Here is a 20,880-nt window from a genome sequence, read left to right on the forward strand (position 1 = left end):
TAAGTAATTAGTAGAAAGTGACCCCCCCCCCCCCCCCGAGGCTCCCCTGCATTAAATAGGTTTTTAATATTTTGTGGTTACAACATATTGGCATTTCAGCATTTTGATGTTTCTATCAAATGTTAAGGAACTATAAGTAAACAGAGTTAATGACAAACACATTGAAAATACCATTTATAAAACTTGGAACATGCTAAACTGCAATAAGAAATGTCAAATGCTGTGTTCCATCTCTTCCAGGGTCTGATGCAGAAAAGCAAAATTTGTTTTAATTACAAGACAGATATGTTTTAGTACTTGTGACTTGACATGTAGACACTAAGATCTAAGGAAGGGCACTAGTTACAGAAAATACATTTGGGATAGTTTAGGTGAACTGTAGAATCATAATTTTATGAAAAATATACAAGGACAAAGATTTCTTTTCAAGGGCATGGTTTTGGACAAGAGTCTCTTCCCCTTCTATAAGCTCCAGGTTAAGGTGATTTTACTGTCCTGTATTCAGTTCTGTAGGCCTGCTGAGTATTAGATGTCTGGTGATGATGTGGCACACAGTCACTTTGACAGCTGTATAAACAGGAGAGTCAAAAAGTTACAAGTCCTGAACATGAGTACTGCTGAAGTGAGTTGGGTTTACGTTAGAAAGTTGTTAGCTTTTCCCCCTCCATTTAATCAGGAAAGGTCTAAACAATGTGTTCTATGTAAAATGTACAAGTGTCATATTCAACTCTTAAAGGGCAACTGACAAGCAGTTCATGAAAATGAATGAAGTTTGAAACTGTGAGAAGTGAATAGTTACATAAGTAGTTGTCTTCTCAGCAGCCTTACTACTTTAATACATTAAATATAACAGCAACAAATTAGTTATTTAAACGTAGCCAGTGTACTTTTTCTTAAAGCTAAACGATAAAGTTTACTGAAAGCATGCAAGTTCGTTTTCACATCTAGGAGAGTTATACAGTCAAAATAAGGACAGGGGGCAAACAGCAATCTGTGTAACTGGGAACACAGTCTCTAACATGATTTTGCGTGGTAAGTCTTGTTTTGGGGCAAATGACATGCACTTACAGAATTATATATTTAAAACATGGAGAGGTAAACGTGTCCTTTTGATAAGTGTACATAGTTTTGCGTGTTTACTGTACATTAAAAAGAGTTTAGGTTTAAAAGTGTATTTAGTTTTTTTTGTCTTGAATGTTTTTATTGAAAAGTGTGGGAAATGTGATATGGGTACAAATAGAGATATGATAAAGCTACTATGTAAAAGTTCAGCCCGTCAGACATCAGTGTGTGCATGTAAACTGCAAGTTGGAAGTATATGTTCAAAAGAAATGTTATGTTTAGTATGTGGATGTAGTAACATTATCATCGGAATGGCTGCTTTGTCAGTTTTAATATTGAATGTAATTGGTCCTGCAGGCATAAATCAAAACGTACTGAGTTATATTAAAAATGCAGGGTACAAGAATTAAGGTGGGATGTTTCCTTTCTGAAAAGCTTTGTTTGAAAACAGAGAAACCAGACAGGAATTCCCCTCTTTCCCCACTGTTGTTTACTTTATATTTAGAGTTGCTGGCAAAGAAAATAGGGGATTAACAAATTCTATGATATATAATGTATCCAAGAAAATGTAGCTTTATTTCCAATTGATATTATTTTGTATTTGATAAATATAGAAAACAATGTTTTGGTGTTATGGAATATTTTGACACAGTTTAAAATATTTTAGGATATAAAATAAATGAAGATGAAACAAAAGATGTAGCAGTAAACTATGTATTCACACATACATTGGTTTACCAATAGCCATGTTTATGGGAACATAATAAGATGAAATAGTTAGGCATATGGATTAAAAGGGATGGCAACTACAAATATGTCATAAGAAACAAAACAAAAGATAATACAAAAAAAACAGTTGTTTGTATATATGTCTGTCTATCATTTGTTGACCAGGTTAGTCCTTCTAAGCTAGTGTTCTCTTTTCATGGAAGACCCATGGTGGTTTTTATAGTTACTAGGTGAAATGTGGCCAGGACATCAGAGGACTTCCCCCTACTCTTTTTGATAAGTGCAATGGGATCTTTCCCATCTACTTGACCTGCCACCTATCAAGGCAGATGGGATCTTGGTTTAATGTATCATCCTAAGGACCCCTCGCTCAAGAGTGCAGCACTCCCTAATGCTGTACTCCACTGTCAACAATGGAAAATTAATCCAATCACCTGCAGTGGGAGTTTCTGAGAAACTGGAAGGTCCTGATTATGGATATGGATAGTAAGATACAGAGAGCAACTATACTCTCAGTCAAAAATACTTCATCTCCCAAGTCTACTCCTTTTAAAACAACCATTGGACAGAATGCCTTCTCCAGGTTTGGCCCGGCACTATATAATAAACTCCCAAGTGAACAAAAGCACAAGGCCTAAGGGTTCAGGATGACTCTGTCCAATCTCCTCCATAATGATGTAACTTGTAATTTTTTTAGGGACAATGTTTAAAAATATTACATTTTCTGTCAGTTTCCTGTTAGTATTTTAGCATTCAATTCATATCATCATAATGCCATTACTAAATTGCATGTACTGTACATTAGTCTTTAATTCTTGAAAGTGTGATACCATTGATTAATTTTCACTTTATGCCATTCTTTAACAACTGTGAAATTCTAAAAGCTGTGCAATGATAGTCTGTGTACTTAACCTATACTTGTGTCTTAGATGTATGCTTAAGATTACTGTTTTATAATTCATTTTTATTTTCTTAGTTGCATGTCATATAGTTCAGTTTATGCAGTGTATTTTTGCCTTCATGCTTGGATTGTGGCCAAAAAGGATCTTTGGGCCTGTCCACGCATCCAGTCACCAAATAGAAGTAAATATACATAAAGTGTGATTTCACCATTTTGCTGTGACATATTAAGACTCTGGTATCTCAGGTGTTCTTCTTTTCCCTGAGATGGTGCACTGTCAATGGTGATGTATACCTAAGTAGCAGGGGTGTGAGGCACAGCCCCCCACCCCCATGTTAGGATATGCAGAGAGCTTGCCCACTTCATAAGTATTGTTTTTGGTTATTTGCGAGCTATGCTAGAGCTCACTGTTGTGTGATCCTATCCTTTTATAATAGATGTGTGAGTGTTGTGAAGGAGTCAAGAGTTTCATTCAGGAGCTGGCTAATTCACATGTATAATTTAATAAACTAGATTAGCTAAATGATATTATTTATCATTTGTAATGGACTAGAATGTTTAAAAACTCTATGTGCATGTATGTGTGTGTGTGTGTGTGTGTGTGTGTGTGTGTGTGTGTGTGTGTGTGTGTGTGTGTGTGTGTGTGTGTATATATATATATATATGTGTGTGTGTGTATCTGTGTGTGTGTGTAATATATATAAAATAAATATATGACAGATTTGTTCTCTTAAATTCTTGTAGTGATACTGTGATTTATTAAATATTCTGTTTAGTAGTACTTACCCTGTTCATAGGTTAGTACCAGGCTAACTGCCCTCGTGGGACATTTTAAGCCTAGCCAATTACCCCATGTGAGAATCAAACCCTGCACCTTGTTAAGGTAAACAACTTAAGCATTATGCCAACCTCCCACTATTAGCAATGTAAAGCCTAGAAACATCAGTTGCCCATTTTTAAAGCTACCTACAATTTTCAGGTTGATAAGTGAAGACAGGAAAACCTCTAAAGATGTGGTAGACAGAGTAGGTGTAGCTGAGGGTGTTTTTTACTGGCTTAGAAGGAGCTCAGAATATGCACAACCCGTTTCAGCTGTTGGTGTTGTTCCATAACAGTGGAAACAGCTGGCTCACTGTTCAACTGAAAGTGGGCAAACGATGGAACCTTAATAGAGTGTTCTCCAGCTGCACAGTATAACTTCCATCCTATTCCTGGGATAACAGGATAATGTTATGGTATAGTTCTGTGAAGAATACTTTGGGTATAACTGAAAATACCAAACAATATTATTTGTCATGGTTTTCATCTCTGCACTGTAGTTCATTGTTCAGTCCGTCATTTTTCTATCATTCCCAGAAATCAAAATTTTCCTTTTACCCCAGTCTGCTTTGTCTTTACCAGTTTGTCTTGTTTTTATTTTAGGGATTTCTGCCGACAGAACTCAGATTGCGAGTATGTCTTTAGTATAGATGTAGATGTGGTCATGAAGAACCCTGATACTCTGAGAATTCTTATGGAACAAAACAGGTGAGTTCTGGGAACAAAACAATGGGCTTATTGTGTTACTTTGTGTTTTGTCTAATGTAATGAGATTGTTCTTAATTTTTTGCAATGCTTTCATATTTTTTTATTAAATGCTTTTTGTCGCTGAGATAGATGACAATTTGAAGAGTGAACAGGATGCATGTAATTTACATGCTCATATCCCCGAGTTACTAATTTCTCATACATTTACTGCTTGACATTGAAATTGTTCTTCTCCTCACCTGGACTGTGTTATATATGTGTTCATGTCTGTCTCACAGGCCTATAATTACTCCTCTGGTGAGTCGACAAGGAAAGTTATGGTCAAATTTTTGGGGTGCACTGAGTGCAGATGGGTATTACGCCCGATCAGAAGACTACATCGACATTGTTCAAGGGAGAAGAATGTAAGTACTTTATAGTTTCTGAAATACTTGTATTATCATTGCTTCAGTAGGAGCAATTTCCTTTAGAGATTGCTTTGTCAATCATATAGAAGTTTTTGAAAAACTGTGCAAAAGGTAAATACAGAATTTAGAATAAATATGAACACCTCAGAAAGAAATAATGAATGTGTTGAGAAGTGACAGCTTTTATAAAGTCATGGATTTTTAATAATTATCTGATGGATAATGACTGTATTTCACAGAAGCTGACTGAGTTTCTTAGAGAAGAGCATCCTCAAATTCCTATTCATAGTTTGGTTACTCGTCCTCTTCTTTGGCCTAATGTGGTAGCTGGTGGATCCAAGACTGAAACATTTGCCATATTAGTAGAAAATAAGTTAAAGGCAGGAGTCAGAAGTAGTTATTGAAGATAATGATTTTTTTTTTATTACAGTAGATGTCATTATCTTATATACTATGTCATTCCTCATACTTTTGGTTTAGAGGTTTTAGGCAGACTTTTCTGATGTTTCAGACAAAGATGTTAATGTGCTAATTGATTGAATATTTTGCTGGATAACCTTTTTGTTGTTTTTAAAGATATTTGTTTAAACAGGGTTAAAGGTGTAGCTATAGGTGGGGGGGCTCATTTGCTCCCAACTATGCTAACATTTTCATGGCACAATAGGTTCATAGTGTTAGGCAATCAGTCCACAGACATTTACAAGTCGAGCCAGTAATCTATAGTAACAAGTTCCCTCCGGTCTCAAGGATAGCATCACAAGATAGACTAAGGGAGAATTTAAGGCTGCCCATCCAGTTGTCAAGGTTTACCTTGAAGGGTGGTAAGGGAGCTACTTTGCTTGACACATAGTGGAATCCCTGGGGGATACAGTGGGAAATTTTAATCATGCCAGCATGTCTTATGTGTCTGTTGATGAAGATTTCATTATTTTAATTGGGTATTTGAGAAACCATTTGTTTTATGCAGGAACAGGAGGTCAAAGTGAGTAGACTTTTTTCATGGCTCAAAAGGCTAGGCATAGATAGGTTCATAGGTTCATACTAGGCTATCTGCCCTGGGGCATTTATAAGCCTAGCCCGATTGTATTTGGCTTATGCCACCCCTTGATTTGAGTATACTGTGCCCTTTTTAAAGTTTAGTTTACTGTACCTCTGTCTAATAGTGACACGGAAGTAATGCCCGGGACAAACCTATGATCCCCCATCCACTCATCAAGATTCTTCTTGAAGAGAGTCAGTGAGGTGCTCTGCCTAACATGAATTGGAATTCTATTCCAGAGCGAAGGGAGCCTCTGGGTTATGAATCTGTCCCTCCAGCATGTTATTTCTGTGCTGAGGTTCAAGTCCCACGAGCGCGTGGCTCTAAGGGATTTAGATTTACTGAGGTGGAGCATGTCCATTAATTCTGGGTTGGACATAGCTTTATATGTCAGGCATAGATCGCCTCGAAGTAGGCGGTATGCAACTGAGTAGAGCTGGAGTTTTTTTAACCAAGCAGCATATGGCATCTGTTTGAGTCCCTTGATCCTCCTGGTGAGGTACTTTTGGGGTCTTTCTAATTGCTGCAGGTGTCGGGTAAGGTACATCCCAAAGCGGGCATTGCATTCTATGATGGGCCTGATGAGGGATGAATAAAGGGGCACGATTACCTCTCTTGATCTAGATGTGAATCCTTTCATGATGAGGTGGGCTATGTAGAAGGTCTTTCTAACCACTTTGGAGTGGAGTGGGACCACTGTTGTAGTACGCCATTCTTTGGGCACATATCCCGTAGTGAGGCTGAGATTGTACAGCAGTTTTACTTGAGGGATTAGTTCTTCTTGGAGTTCATGTAAATGCAACCCGGGACGCCATCTGGTCCCATGGAAGCAGTGTTTTTTGCTTTGGAGAGGGCGGCCTTCACCTGAGCATCAGAGATGTTTGGGAGGCTGCACTCTGCCGGGATAGATACTTGCTCTTTTGGGGGGGAGGGGGTGGAGAAGTTTGCACTGAACCTGTCTGCCAGGATATTGGCGATATCTGTGGGTTCAGTGTATTTTTTGTCATTTAGAATCAACTCAGAACAAGTCTGAGAGTTGCATCCCAGATTCCTAACATAACTGAAAAAAGCCTTATGATTGTCTTTAGTGTCCTGTGCAGATGTTCTTCATCTCACATTGCTGCAGTCCTTACATATGGGTAGTCCGCTGTCCTCGGTCGGCCCGAATACCAAAGTATAAGGCTGACGTCGGTCAAGGCGCTTAAAACTGACATCAGGACGTCAGGGTACAAAAGCGCATGACCAACGTCATATCCTCAGTCTTTTTTGCCGCATGGTCCGATGCAGAAGCAGCGTTGCAAGTGCCGTTCGGCGTTCTGAAATTTTTCGAGTTCGGAGTTTCAGACCGAATCAAAGTTGGCTAAGTACGCCGTTGGGGAATATTTTGTTTTTTTCTTGCCTCAGTGTTTTACCGGATGTCAGAAAAAGTGAATAACTGTATTTCTTGTGGGAAACAGATACCGCATAGGGATTATCATTCTTTGTGTATTCCTTGTTTGGGGCCTGAGCACGACGTTGTTGGGTGTCGCTTTTGTGCTAGGTTCAATAAGCGCACTATTAGCGAAGGTTAGATTGTGCTAGGCTGGTCTTGAGCGGTGCAATTATAATATGCCGTTGGATTCTCCGGCGCCCGCTTCTTCGAAGAAGCGCAAAGACAAAGCAGTTAAACCCAGGCAAGAAGAGTCGTCCGTTCGGACGCCGGTTCTTTAGAGCGTCAGTGGAACCGGTGGTTCCGACGGAGGCTTCTCTGGAGTCCCAGGGGGAGACTTTGATATTGCAGGATGTGGCCTCTCAGGAGGCAGGTCAGGCTGTAGGGGCTTCCCAAGTTACTGTACTCCCCTCCCTTCCTAGGGTGGTTAGGCCCTCTCCTTCTGTTTCCAAGGCTTCCCCCAGAGGCAGGCCAGGTTTAGCTTCTGTTGGTGTCACTCCTAGTGCAGCAGGGTCTGTGCCCAAGAAGCACATGCTTAAAATGGCAGAAGATTTGATTACTCTGATTAGAGGTTCTTTGCCCCTCCTGATAAGAGGCCTAGGGTGGAGCCAGAGTTGGGGAGTTTTGAGCAGGCTTGGATGTTTCTGAGTCTTGACTGAAGACTTGCAGGAGTACTCTCCTTATTCTGATTCTGATGCAGATGATTCGACTCCTTCTGCTTCTCCTCCAGAGGATTTTTCTTTTCAGAGACTCTTCATTCCATGAGGGAACGTTTTAAGTGGGAAGGTCAGGACTTCTCTGATTCCAGGAAAAGGCTTAGGGAATTTTTGCTTTTGCCCCAGCATAGGCCCTTGGCTATACCTCCTGTTCTGGATGTTGTGGAAGATGTGTTTGCAGAGGCTTCACTTAATCCTGATTCTCTGCCTCCTGCTCCTGTTAAACCGGATAGGTATTACAGGGTGCCTGAGGCTCATAAATATCTTTATAAGAGTCCTAGGGCGGACCCAGAAACTGTTAGTCAGGGACCTAAGGGTGTCAAGGCCTCTGTTGTAAAAAATCCGGTTCCTCCAGATAAAGAGGCCAGAGCTTTGGATAGATGGCGAAAGAAAGTCTAAACATCTTCTACCCTAGCTATGAGGGCTTTGAATTGCCAGTTTCATATGTTGAAATATCAAAACTATCTTCTTTCTCAATTGAAGTCTAAGGTGGATGCTCTGGCGGAAGGCATTGAGTGTAAAGAGTTACAAGATTTGGTGCATGTTTCAGAGCAGGTGGGTAAGCATTCTTTACAATGTGGTTTTGATGCTGTACAGGCCTCGTCTAGGGTGGCTGCCACTGGTTCAGTTCTTCGCAGGCACGCATGGCTGAGGGATCAGAATTTATCCGACCATGTTAAGACAAGGATTTTGGATGCTCCTTTACAGTCTGATGTGTTGTTTGGTTCACCTGTGGACTCAGTCTTGAAGAAAATGGAAGACAAGGCTAAGTCCATGCAGGCTGTTAAAGATTTTTTGCAAGTACAGCCTCCAAAGTTTAGTAGGAATTGGCCTGCTAAGGGGTGGACGTATCCTTCTTATGATTCTCAGTCTAGGGGTAGATCTAGACGTGGTAGGGGCAGAGCTCAGAGTTCTTTCAGGCCTAGAACAGGGAGTTCACCTGCACAATCTTCGGGTGAGGGCAGGGGCCAGTCCTTTCGTAAACAGGCCCAATGACCTACCTTTTCAGCTGCCAGATCCTTCTTGCCTGGCAGCTCCTTTGGGAGGAAGGTTGGCACTCTTCAAGGAAAATTGGAATTTGATTACCCAAGACAAATGGGTATTGGATATCATACACCGAGGTTACAAGTTTTATTTCCATACCTTGCCTCCTTTCGAAGGCATGCCGGACGTTCCTCCTCAGCAAAGACTAGAGGCTCACAAACAAATTTCTCTGCTACTTCAAATAGGGGCCATACAACCGGTCCCTCTGCCAGAAGTGGGCCTAGGATTTTATTCTCGCCTGTTCCTAGTACCAAAGAAAGGGAACACGTGGAGACCAATCTTGGATTTATCTATCCTCAACACATATCTGGACATTCCCAAGTTCAAAATGTTGACGTTACAACAGCTTTTACCTCTGCTGGGCAAAGATCACTGGATGGTGACTCTGGATCTCAAGGAGGCTTACCTTCATGTTCCTATCAGGCTCAGTTGCAGAAAGTATCTGCGTTTTCGGGCTGGGACTTCTCATTATCAGTTCTCTGCATTGCCCTTTGGCTTATCTACTGCGCCCAGAGTGTTCACGAAGGTTCTGGCTCCAGTGATAGCTTTCTTCAGGCTAAGAGGAATACAAATCTATCCTTATTTGGACGATTGCCTGATTCTGGCCCAAGGAAAGGACGAACTTCTTCATCATTTACAGTATGTGATAGCAGTGCTAAGATGCCTGGGGTATTCTGTGAGCGAAATAAAGTCCAGTCTAGTACCCTCTCAGGACATGTGCTTTCTGGGTGTGAGACTGAATACAGCATCCCAGATGGCCTTTTTGACCCCGGACAAACAAAAGAATCTTTCTCTTTACTTCCATCAATTGTCTCATCAGTCCAGGCTGACTGCAAAGACAGTCCTTCAAGCCTTGGGGTTCATGGCATCTTGTATTCTGGTGCTTCCCAATGCCAAACTGCATATGAGGAAGCTGCAATGGTATCTCAAAAATGTATGGACACAGCACTGCCAAGATATGGACACTGTCATTCAGATAATACCTTGCATTCAAAAGGAATTTTTGTGGTGGGCTCAGGAATGTCACCTAAACAAGGGACTCTCTGTGACCCGGCCAGAGGCGAGTCAGATTCTAACGACAGATGCCTCAGACAAAGCTTGGGGAGCTCATCTAAATGGAAAGTGGGTACAAGACACGTGGCCTGCCAGACTTCAACATCTACATATCAACTTGAAGGAGATGTTAGCAGTCCAATTTGCATTAATAGCTTTCAAGGATTTACTTCTTCCAGGGCAGGTGTTGGTTCTAACAGACAACACAACTGTCATGTGGTACATCAACAAGCAAGGGGAACATTCTTATCCTCTATGCAGACAAGCAATGATTTTGTGGGAGACTGCTCTCAGTTTACAGCTAAATCTTCAGGCAAGGTTTCTGCCGGGAGCACAGAACTCCTTAGCAGATGTGTTGAGCAGACAAATTATGGATCCCCATGAGTGGAAATTGGATCCTCATGTATTTCAGAAATTGACAGTGTTATGGGGAACTCCAGACATAGATCTGTTCGCTTCTCCACTAAACTACCAGCTGCCAAAGTTTTGCACAAAAAGGTTTCATCCCACAGCTTGGAAAGTGGATGCTCTCTCATTTAATTGGAGCAATCTTCATGTGTATGCCTTTCCACCTCTGCCTCTCCTCCCAAAGGTACTCCTGAAGGTCAGACAGGACAAGCCAAAGATGATTTTAATAGCTCCAGATTGGCCTCGACAGCACTGGTACCCATTACTGAGAAGTCTGATACGGAGCCTCCATGGCCTTTGCCTTGATTCCACACCTGCTGTCTCAGGAGAACAGTCATTTACTCAATGTCAAACTTCACTCTCTACATCTAACAGCCTGGCATATTCTGTTTTAAACCCTGGAGGGTCTCAGCTTCCACAGCAAGTTTTGAATGTTATTTTGGAGGCCAGAAGGCCTAGTACAAGGAAAGTGTACGCAGATAAATGGAGGAGATTTTTATTTTGGAGTACAGCAAAGGAATTTGATGTTTCTAAGCCTAATTTAAGTGTGGCTCTTCAATATCTTACTGAGTTACTGGACAAAGGTTTGTCCTTCTCCTCTATTAAGGTTCATGCTGCAGCAATTTCTGCTCACTATGACTGTGACCCACCATTGTTTTCTCATCCTTTGTTTAAGCAATTCCTTAGAGGGCAAAGAATATAAGACCCCCACGTAGAGCTCCTACTCCTGCTTGGGATCTCAATTTTGTGTTGGAGAAACTCACTCTACAACCTTTTGAGCCTGCAGCTACTGCCGAGTTGAAATATTTATCATGGAAGACTGCTTTTTGTTGGCCATTACCTCGTGAGAAGGGTTTCTGAATTACAGGCCCTTATGGCGGTTGAGCCTTTCTTAATTTTCCATAAGGATAGGGTATCTTTGCGTACTAATCCTTCCTTTATGCCTAAAGTGGTTTCTAGTGTGGCTTTAAACCAAACTATTCATTTGCCTACTTTTTATGCAAACCCCCAAAATAAAGGGAAAAGATTTTGCACACTTTGGATATACACAGGCAGTTGCGATATTATTTGAGCAGAACTAAAGGGTTCAGGCAGTCTCAGCAGTTATTTGTTTCATTTGCTTTGGGTTCTCAGGGCAAGCCTGTTTCAAAACAAACTATTTCTAAGTGGATTGGGTTTTGTATTGCTTTCTGTTATTCCCATCATGGTAAGGAGATTCCAGCTGGGATTAGGCCTCATTCCACTAGGGCTACTGCCACTTCTACAGCTTTTTTAAGGGGTGGCAACTAAAGATATTTTGGAGGCAGCTACTTGGAGTTCAGTGCATACTTTCTCTAAGCATTACCACCTTCCTCTTTACTCTAAATCTAGGGCTGGTTTTGCCACTGCAATTTTACAGGGCATTTTGGCAGCTCCTAATGCTTTATAGTTTTGCCATCCTCCCTTACCTCTGCTTTGGGATTCTACCCATATGTAAGGACTGCAGCAATGTGAGATGAAGAACATAGTACAGTTTTGTACCTACCATAAATGTAGATGTTCGAAGATCCACATTGCTGCAGTCCAATTTACCCTCCCTCCTTCCCCTCTGTAGTTAGAGGCAGTTGTGTGGTTTGGGTTGTGAATATTGTAAATTTTGTAAATAGGATTAGTGCAGGGGTGGTTAGTTGGTTTTTTGCTGTCTTTTGGTTTTGGCCTTTCTTTTTAGGGCCTTCTGACATCTGGGGCAAGAAAAGACTGAGGATATGACTCGGTCATGCGCTTTTGTACCCTGACGTCCTGATGTCAGTTTTAAGCGCCTTGACCGACGTCAGCCTTATACTTTGGTATTCGGGCCGACCGAGGACAGCGGACTACCCATATGTAAGGACTGCAGCAATGTGGATCTTCGAACATCTACATTTATGGTAGGTACAAAACTGTACTTTTTTCTCTCGAAGTTGGCCTTGGAGGATTTTATGAGGGATCGTAATTTTTTGCTAGTACTGATCAGAGATGCCTTCCCTTTTAGGGATTTTGCTCTATCATGTAGTAGCTTCCTCCTTCTGTTGTACAGTTTATTTATGGCTGGGGTCCACCAGACTGGACGCCTGCCTTTGGATGATTGGGTCTTGATTTTGTTTGGGATAGCATTATCCATGCATTCCTGGAGATGTCCGTAGAATGCGTTTATATAGGATTCTGCAGTTTGGGCCGTAGTTTCCACTGGCCCTGGGGCCTTGAAGGATTCCACTTCAGTTTTGAGAAGTGTGAAGTTCACTTTTGAGAAGTTTTTCACTGTGGTTTTCTGAGCTGGGGGTGGGGTCGGGATGTGGATATCCAGTGAAATTAATTTATGGCCTGATCTTACCAATGAGGGATATACTTCTGGTATGGAGCATAGAGTCCCCATGTTGGTAATGATCAGGTCTAGTATGTTTTCCCCTCTTGTGGGAGTGGTGACTAGTTGTTCCATAGCATTTGAGTTTATAAATTCCAGGAACCTTTAGGCTAAGGTGCTGGGGCTTGAGTAATGCTCCCAGTCTATGTTTGGGTAGTTGAAGTCGCCCAGTATAATGGTATTTGGAGAGATCTTAGTGTTCTCCAATGTTTTCAGGAAAGCCGAGTGGGATTCCTGATTTTTAGAGGGTGGTCTGTAGGATGCTATAAACTGAAAAGCAGTCTTGCCCATTGTCAGTTGCACATGGATGGTCTCCGATACTTCGTGCATTGCCACTAACCTGGAGGTGTGGATATCCTTGATAAATATGGAAACTCCCCCTCCTTTTGTGGTTCGGTCCGGGTTTTGGGGCCGAAAAGCATGATATGAGGTAGAACCTGGTAGTGCTGGGGTGCTCTCTGGAGCCTTGAACCAGGTTTCTGTCACTGCACATATATCGATGTTCTCCATACTGAGGAGAGCTTTGAGTGCATGCATCTTGAGGTTAAGACTTCTGGTGTTTAGCAGCTTTACCCTTAGTTTCTTGTTCCTTGTGCTGTCTATGGAGGTGGGTTTGACTTTTGAGCCTTGCCTAAAAAATGCACTGTGGGGGTGGCAAGAGCCTTTGCCAATATCCGAAAGCCCAGGGGTGACAGGTGCAAGCCGTCCCTAGCGAAGCAATGTGGCTTGTGGAGCATGTCATCCCAGGCTGACAGACACTGGATCCCCTTTGAATGACACCAAAATTTTAGCCAATTGTTAAAATCAATCATTTTGTCTTTATACTGTGGCATCATTCTAGGTGAGGGTAAGATGCTGCTCAAGGTCAGGGTCATACCGGCCTGGGTTACATGATCAGAGAGCTCCTCTATGTCTCTTTTCATGTAGTCGAGGGAGGTACGTCTCAGGTCATTCATGCCAGCATGTACAATGACTGAGTCATATTTGTATTTGCTTTGGAGTGACCTGAGTGCTTGCATTATGTGGCGGATCCTAGCGCCCAACAGGCAGCTCACTGTGATCTTCTCTTTATTCAGCCTGGTGAGCGGGACATCAGTGTGTCTGACAATAGAGTCACCTATTACAAGGGTATCGGGTGTGTTATTCAGCCTTAAGGGCTGTGACTGCTTGGCACACTGACTTTGTGTGCTATGTGTTGTACGTGTTTTGTTTTGGGGTAGCATTTGCTTGGATGTCTGCTTTGGAGGTCTCTGTTGCTTAGGTAGATTTTTATTTAGAGCCTCCGAGTATGTTTTTGTGTTTTTATGTGTTTGGTTCCCTGTTGTGGTGGGACTATGTGCTACTGGAATTGTGTTGTGTGAGGTTACCTTCTCCTCCTGACTGGTTACACTAGTTTTGAGATGGGAGAGCTCAGCCTCCAGTTTGGCTATATGGTTGCATCTCTCACATATATTTGAACCTGTTTGGAGGAGGAGAGGGTTGTCCGTGTACATGAGACAGTTGTAACATTGCCTCAAAATTCCCAGATTCACCAGCTGGACTGGAGAGGAAACCATTGACTGACCTTTGGACATGCTAGAGTAATATAGGGAACTGAATTAAAACGGACCAATAGGGGACAAGGTAATCGTAGAGAGTATAAGAGTAAGTAGTGCTTATGATTTATTAGTGCTAACTTGTAAGATTACTTATTTGGGCCAGTGAGGGCCTTAGAATGAGAATATGGTGTTTAATTTGAGAGATAGAGCAGTTCTAAGGGAAAAAGTGAAGAGCAGACTTTGTGGAGCCAGGAATAGTTTAAACCCAATTAGGCGGCATTGCCCGATGTTGCGCTATGCGCAAAAACGCGCAAAAGAGGATTTTAAGAGAAGGGAGATCAAGGAGTTTGGAATTGACCCCAAATGGCCAATAAAACTACAGTTTCAAGGCAGTAACCACTCCCACAGGGGCAAGCAGGCTGCTCAATGTTTATCACTGCCACTGATGAACACAAAGACTTCCCTTTAGCCCAAGCAAACAATGGCCTCCAAGAAACTTACAAACAGTTCAGAACAGCAAATCTGTAACTGAACTTTTTTTAAATCTCAGAAAAGTGGGGAAAAAGCAAGATTTTTTTGTTTTGTTTTTTTTTTAAGGAAAGCAGAGGTTCACAAGTATCAACAAGTTAGAACAGTGCAGTAAATGACCCCACACTTGAGTGCTAGGCCAGAAACAGATAATATGCAAGTTTTAAGAAAAAAAACAATTTTAAAATAAGTGCAGGCAGGAAATTCAGTAATCAGCTCTAGGTTGTGTTCTAAATACAGTTACCAACACAGAAATCAAGTTTAACCAGCCAGAAAATAATCAAAAGTAGGCAGCAATGCAGAAAAACTTAACAAATAATCTGAAGCAAAATACTTAAAATCTCAAAAGATCCTCACTGAGTAGTTAATAAGAAACCAAGGGCAGAGAAAAGGCTGCCTATCTGTTCTGATAACTAAGATTTTTGAGGCCTCTGATCTTTTTAGAAAGGAATCTGTTATGTCTGTCAAGTTGAATTACTTTTTTAGATAAATCATACCAAAAGGGACATTATATCCAATAATGGCTCAGATAAGATATAAGTAAAGGAGGAATTAAAACTTCTTTGGATCTAGAGATATTTTTGGAAATTAGATGAGCCAGATAAAATGCTTTCCAAACTACTGTGGAGACATGATGTTCAGAACCTAAAGAATTATCAAAAAAGTGTCTAGATCCCTTATGAGAATGCCTGACTATAAGGGTGTATTACCACTGTGGTATGGAAAATGTTTACCAAAATTAACTGTACTACATTTCTTTTGCATTTAGTTTGAGACCATTGTCCTTGCACCAAATATTAACATGGTCTAATTCATAGGTTCATAGGTTCATAGGTTCATACTAGGCTATCTGCCCGAGGGCATTTACAAGCCTAGCCCATCATTTTGTGGCTTACGCCACCCCTTTAGTATGGGGAACTATACCCATTATTTTGCTGTGCCTCTGTCGAGCAGTGACACTGAGGTAATCCCTGGGGTATATTTGCGATCTCCCATCCATTGGTCAAGATTTCTCTTGAACAAGGCCAGTGAGGTGCTCTGCCTCACATGTACCGGGATTTTGTTCCACAGCATAGGGAGTCTTTGGGTGATGAATCTATCCCTCCAGCACGTCCTATTAATAGCCGTGTCAAGGTTTAAGTCTCCGCCCTTGTGGCTCTGATGGATCTAGATTTTTGAGGTGAAGCATATTCATCAAATCTGGGTTTGACATGGCCTTGTATGTTAGGCAAAGGTCACCTCTGAGCAAGCGTGGCGACTGAATAGAGCTGGAGTTCTTTCAGTCGGGCAGCATAGGACAGATTTTGAGACCCTTTATCCTTTTGGTGAGGAACTTTGTGGCCTCTCCAGCTGCTGCAAGTGTCGGGTCAGATACATTCCGAATGGGGCATTGTACTCAATCATTGGTCTGATGAGTGATGAGTAAAGGGAGACTATGACCTCCCTTGATCTAGATGAGAATCCCTTCATGATAAGGTGGGCAATGTAGAAGGTCTTCCTAACTACTTTAGCTACATGGGTGTCGAATGAAAGACTACTATCAACCTGGGTCCCCAGGTCCCTGATAACTTCTTCTGTGCTCAGTGGATTGCCACCTATTTGGTAGCTAGGGGTAACCTTGTTTTTCCCAAAGGGTATGACTATGCATTTTTGGCATTTAACTTTAGGCCGTGGCTCTGGCACCAGTTATCCGTTTCTGTGAGACCCTTCTGAAGGATATCTGTGTCAGATGTGTTTTCTACTATGGCCCAGTTTGCAGTCATCTGCAAACTTTGTCAGCCATAACCCTCCTGTGTTTGCTTGTACTTGGAAAAGTAGATGCCAAACAAGAGTGGGCCCAGGACTGAGCCCTGTGGGACACCACTTGTGACAGGCTTTGAGTCTGACATGGCGCCAGCAACTCTGACCCTGTGGGTTCTGTCACTCAGCCAGTTTGCAACCCATCTTGTGATGTATGGGTTGACATTTAAGCTGATGAGTTTTTCAATGATACCCAGTGGGGTATTGTATCAAGGCCTTAGCCAGATCGAGGTAGGCTGTATGGACTGCCTTTCCCTCATCAATGGCTTTGGTGACTGTTTGAAAAAGTCAACCAAGTTTAAAAGGCATGATCTGCCTTTGACAAAGCCAAACTGGGTTGGATCCAAAGTCTGCAAATTCCTATGTCTTTATTTATGAGGTCCATTATGATCCTCTCCATGGCTTTGCAGATAAGGCTTGTCAAGCTAATGGGCGGTAATTTCCAGGGTCGGTGGAGGCACCGCCTTTGTGAAGTGGTACCACAGTTGCAGTCGCCACTCCTGGGTGCGTATCCAGAGGTAAGACTTTGATTAAACAGCTGTCCTAGCTGTGGGTTTAATTCCTCATTGAGTTCATGGAGCACACAGCTGGGGACACCATCAGGTCCCATGGATGCTGTGTTTTTGCTTTGGAGAGAGCAGTTCTCACTTGGGCGCTGGAGATGTTTGGGGGCTGCAATCGTTTGGTATAGATATCTCTCCTTTGGGGAGGGGGAGAAGTTTGCACTGAACCTGTCAGCCAGTATGTTGGCAATGTCTGTAGGATCAGTAATCTTCACATCATTTTGAACTAGCTCTGAGCATATCTGGGAGTTTCCTCCCAGGTTTCTAACATAGCTAAAGAAGGCCTTATGATTGTCTTTTGAGTCTTTAGCTATTTTTCCCTCGAAATTTGCTTTGGATGATTTTATGAGAGCTCTTAGTTTTTTACTTATAGTGATCAAGGGTGTCTTACCTTTTAAGGATTTTGCTCTATCTTGTAGTAGCTTCCTCCTTTTGTTGTAGAGTTTGTTTATGGCTGGGGTCCACCAGACTGGACGCTTGCCTTTGGTACAAAGAGTCTTTGTTTTGCTTGGGATTGCCTTATCCATGCAGTCCTGCAGGTGCTGGTAGAAGGCATTTGTAAGTGATTCAGCGGCTTGAGTACTGTTTTCCGCCGGCTCGGGGGCCTTAAAGGAGACCACACTAGTCTTTAGAAGTGTGAAGTCGGCTTTTGAGAAGTTCTTTACTGTGGTTCTTTACAGTTATCTGCAAACTTAGGAGTGTTAGGCTGAAGGTCTGAAAAATACATGACAAATAGGAGAGGGTCAGACACTTAGTACCGTGGTACCTTTTTGCTTTTACACAGGGCACCGGCAATTGTAACCACATGGGTTCTGTCAGACAACCGGCTAGCTATTCACTGTACAGCATAAGGATTTATATTCAGTTTTACAAGTCTACCAATAATGTCTGCATGAGGAATGAGTCAAAGGCCTTGGTTGCTTCCTGATATTCTTGATGTACCATGTGACAACTATCCACTGCTTCAGTGAATTTTTTCAAATAAATTAAAGAGGTTAAAGAGACAGAATGTTTCTTTGACATAACTGATTCAGTGAGGGTGCAGGATTAAGAGCTTTTCAATGCCTAGATATACTATGTTGGATAGCTTTACATATGAAGCTAATGAGATTAATATGTCTGTAGTTAGTAGGTCCTATTGTTGGGCCATCCTTGTGTCATGGTATTACTGTGACAAGTTTACAGACTCCAGGAATGTAGCCATTAGAGTGGCTTAAAGAGGTTAATTAAGGGTTCATATATGTCATATTTGGTACTGATAATCAGGCGATCTGATATGTTATCCGGGCCCATTGGTTAGGTATTCTTCACAAATAAGAGAGCTAATATGACTTTGTTCCATAGTAATTAAAGCAGGTGCCTGGGACTGTGGAATCTGAGGAATAGCTGTAACTGTGGGCTGAGTAAATTTTGCACTAAATCTGTCAACTGTTAGCTATTTGAGTCAGAATGAGCAGTTTTATTGTGGGCTAGCACCAGACATCATCTGGTGACATTTGATAGCTTTCTGAAATAGTTAAAAAAGATTTGAAGTTATTTTTTTTATTTTAGTGGATGTCCTTCAAGGTAGCATCTGCAGTCATAACAAATGGGTTGTCCTATTGACAGGCAGCCCTTCGGTCGGCCGGATTCCAAAGTCTTGGTCCGGCTTCGGCTGATGTCGCACTTCACCCGACGTCATCTCTGCTGATCTTCGGGTATAAAGGCATCAGCCGACGCCATTTTCCTCAGTCTTTCTTGCCGCGTGGCGCCCGAAGCAGTAGCTGTTCGCAAGTGCCGGTCGGTCAGATCCAGAGATTACTACTACCGAATACTACTTCGAAGACTACTAAAAAGCTAAGTACCCCGTTGGGGACTCTTTCTTGCCTCAGCCGATGTCAGAAAAAGTCAATAACTGTTTAACTTGTGGGAAACAAATACCTCATAAAGATTTCCACTCTTACTGTCTGCCTTGCTTAGGCCCAAACCACGATGTAGCAGCCTGTTCGGCCTGTGCTTCTTTCAACCGACGAACGCTTAGGCGTCGGTCGGAGTTTGCTGAACAGTTTTTCGGCTCAGATTGTGCGTACATTATGCCGTCGGATCCTCCGACTTCCCAAATTGTTAAAAAACGCAAAGAAAAAGACCGACAGATGCGGTCCGCGGTTTCGGCCGAAACCACGGTTAAGCAAGCCGCGAGTGTCTCGGTTTCGGCCAAAACCGAGAATACCAGTCAATCTTCAGCCGAATCCATGACTAATACTGCTACCTTAGTTGAATCGGCCTCAGAAGTTTTGCCTACTACTGTGGTTCCTAGTGATTTATCAGACACCATCCCTTTGGATGTCTCTACCCCAGCACGTGGTGCTGCTAGGCCTCCTGCAGCCATGTCTATTAAGGCCTTTGCCTCAGAAGTTTTGCCTACTACTGTGGTTCCTAGTGATTTATCAGACACCATCCCTTTGGATGTCTCTACCCCAGCACGTGGTGCTGCTAGGCCTCCTGCAGCCATGTCTATTAAGGCCTTTGCCAGGGCTAAAGCAGCCAAAACTGTTAAATCAGTGCCTGTTAAGCCCCCCTCACACAGGCCCACTTCTAGTTCACAAATGCTTACTCTGGCAGAGGATTTAATATCCTTAATTAGGGATCCCAATCTCACCCAGACAGGGCCTCTCAGCCACCAGAAAAGAGATCTAGAGCAGAGCCCCAGCCAGTGTCCTCTGATGATTCTGCGGATGACTCAGACATTACAGACCAGCCAGAGGCTCCTTTGTCTACATATGAAGATTCCGATGCTGAAGAATCCATTCCATCTGCCTCTCGGCCAGAGGAATTTTCCTTTGGGGAAACCTTACATGCCATGAGAGAACAATTCCAATGGCAGGGACAAGATTTCTCAGATTCAAGAAAAGGCTTAGGACATTTCTGCACTTACCACAACATAGGCCCTTAGCTATACCTCCAGTACTGCCTGTTGTGGATGATGCATTTAATGATGTTTGCACTGCTCCTGATACTTTACCTCCAGCCCCTGCCAAACCAGATAGATTTTACAGGGTGCCAGACACTCATCACCACCTATACAAGGCCCCACTTGCAGATCCTGAGACTATATCCCAGGGGCCTAAGGCAGTAGCCTCGACCTCAGCAAAAAACCCTACTCCTTCTGAAAGGGAATCCAGGTCCTTAGAGAGATGGGGGAAAAAGTTTACACCTCTGCTACTCTCTCAGCTAGAGCTTTAAACTGTCAGTTTCATATGATCCAATACCAAGAGTTTATGCGTGATCAGTTAACTAAGAAGCTGTCCTCTGATGACTCCTTAGATAAGAAATATGTTTTAGAAATGGTGAATAACATCCAACAGGTTAGTAACCATTCTTTAAAATGTGGCTATGATGCACTGGAGGCTTCATTTAGATCAGCCATGACTGGCACAGTGATAAGAAGACATGCATGGTTGAAAGAACAGGTCTTGCCGGATCATGTTAAAACAAAGCTGTTAGATGCTCCTATAGATAAGGCCAGTCTATTTGGTACACCTGCTCAGCAAGTAATGAAGAAAATGGAAGAAAAGGCAAAATCTGTACAAACAGTTAAGGATTTCTTACAGGTTCAGCCCCCAAGGTTTAGCAGGAACTGGCCTGCCAAAAATTGGTCCTTTCCAGACTCCTCAAAATCTCAAAGAGGCAGGAATAGACGCTCTAGAGGCAGAAATCAATCCAGAGGAGGTGCCTACAGAGGACGACAGTGGCAAGGCAATAACCGAAGCACAGACA

General features: G+C 42.4%; 1 protein-coding gene across 1 annotated transcript in view; it reads left to right on the plus strand.

The window, feature by feature from the left end:
- The window catches only part of PLOD1 (procollagen-lysine,2-oxoglutarate 5-dioxygenase 1), a 1,142,395-nt gene that overhangs the window by 714,697 nt on the left and 406,818 nt on the right, over positions 1 to 20,880 (plus strand). Inside the window, exons 11-12 of the mRNA XM_044063038.1 lie at positions 4,115 to 4,219; positions 4,498 to 4,623. Coding sequence (XP_043918973.1) covers positions 4,115 to 4,219; positions 4,498 to 4,623 — 231 coding nt within the window. The remainder of the gene's footprint in view (positions 1 to 4,114; positions 4,220 to 4,497; positions 4,624 to 20,880) is intronic.

This window comes from Protopterus annectens, chromosome 2.part1, assembly GCF_019279795.1.
Source record: "Protopterus annectens isolate FY-2018-M chromosome 2.part1, PAN1.0, whole genome shotgun sequence".
Taxonomy (NCBI): Eukaryota; Metazoa; Chordata; order Ceratodontiformes; family Protopteridae; genus Protopterus; species Protopterus annectens.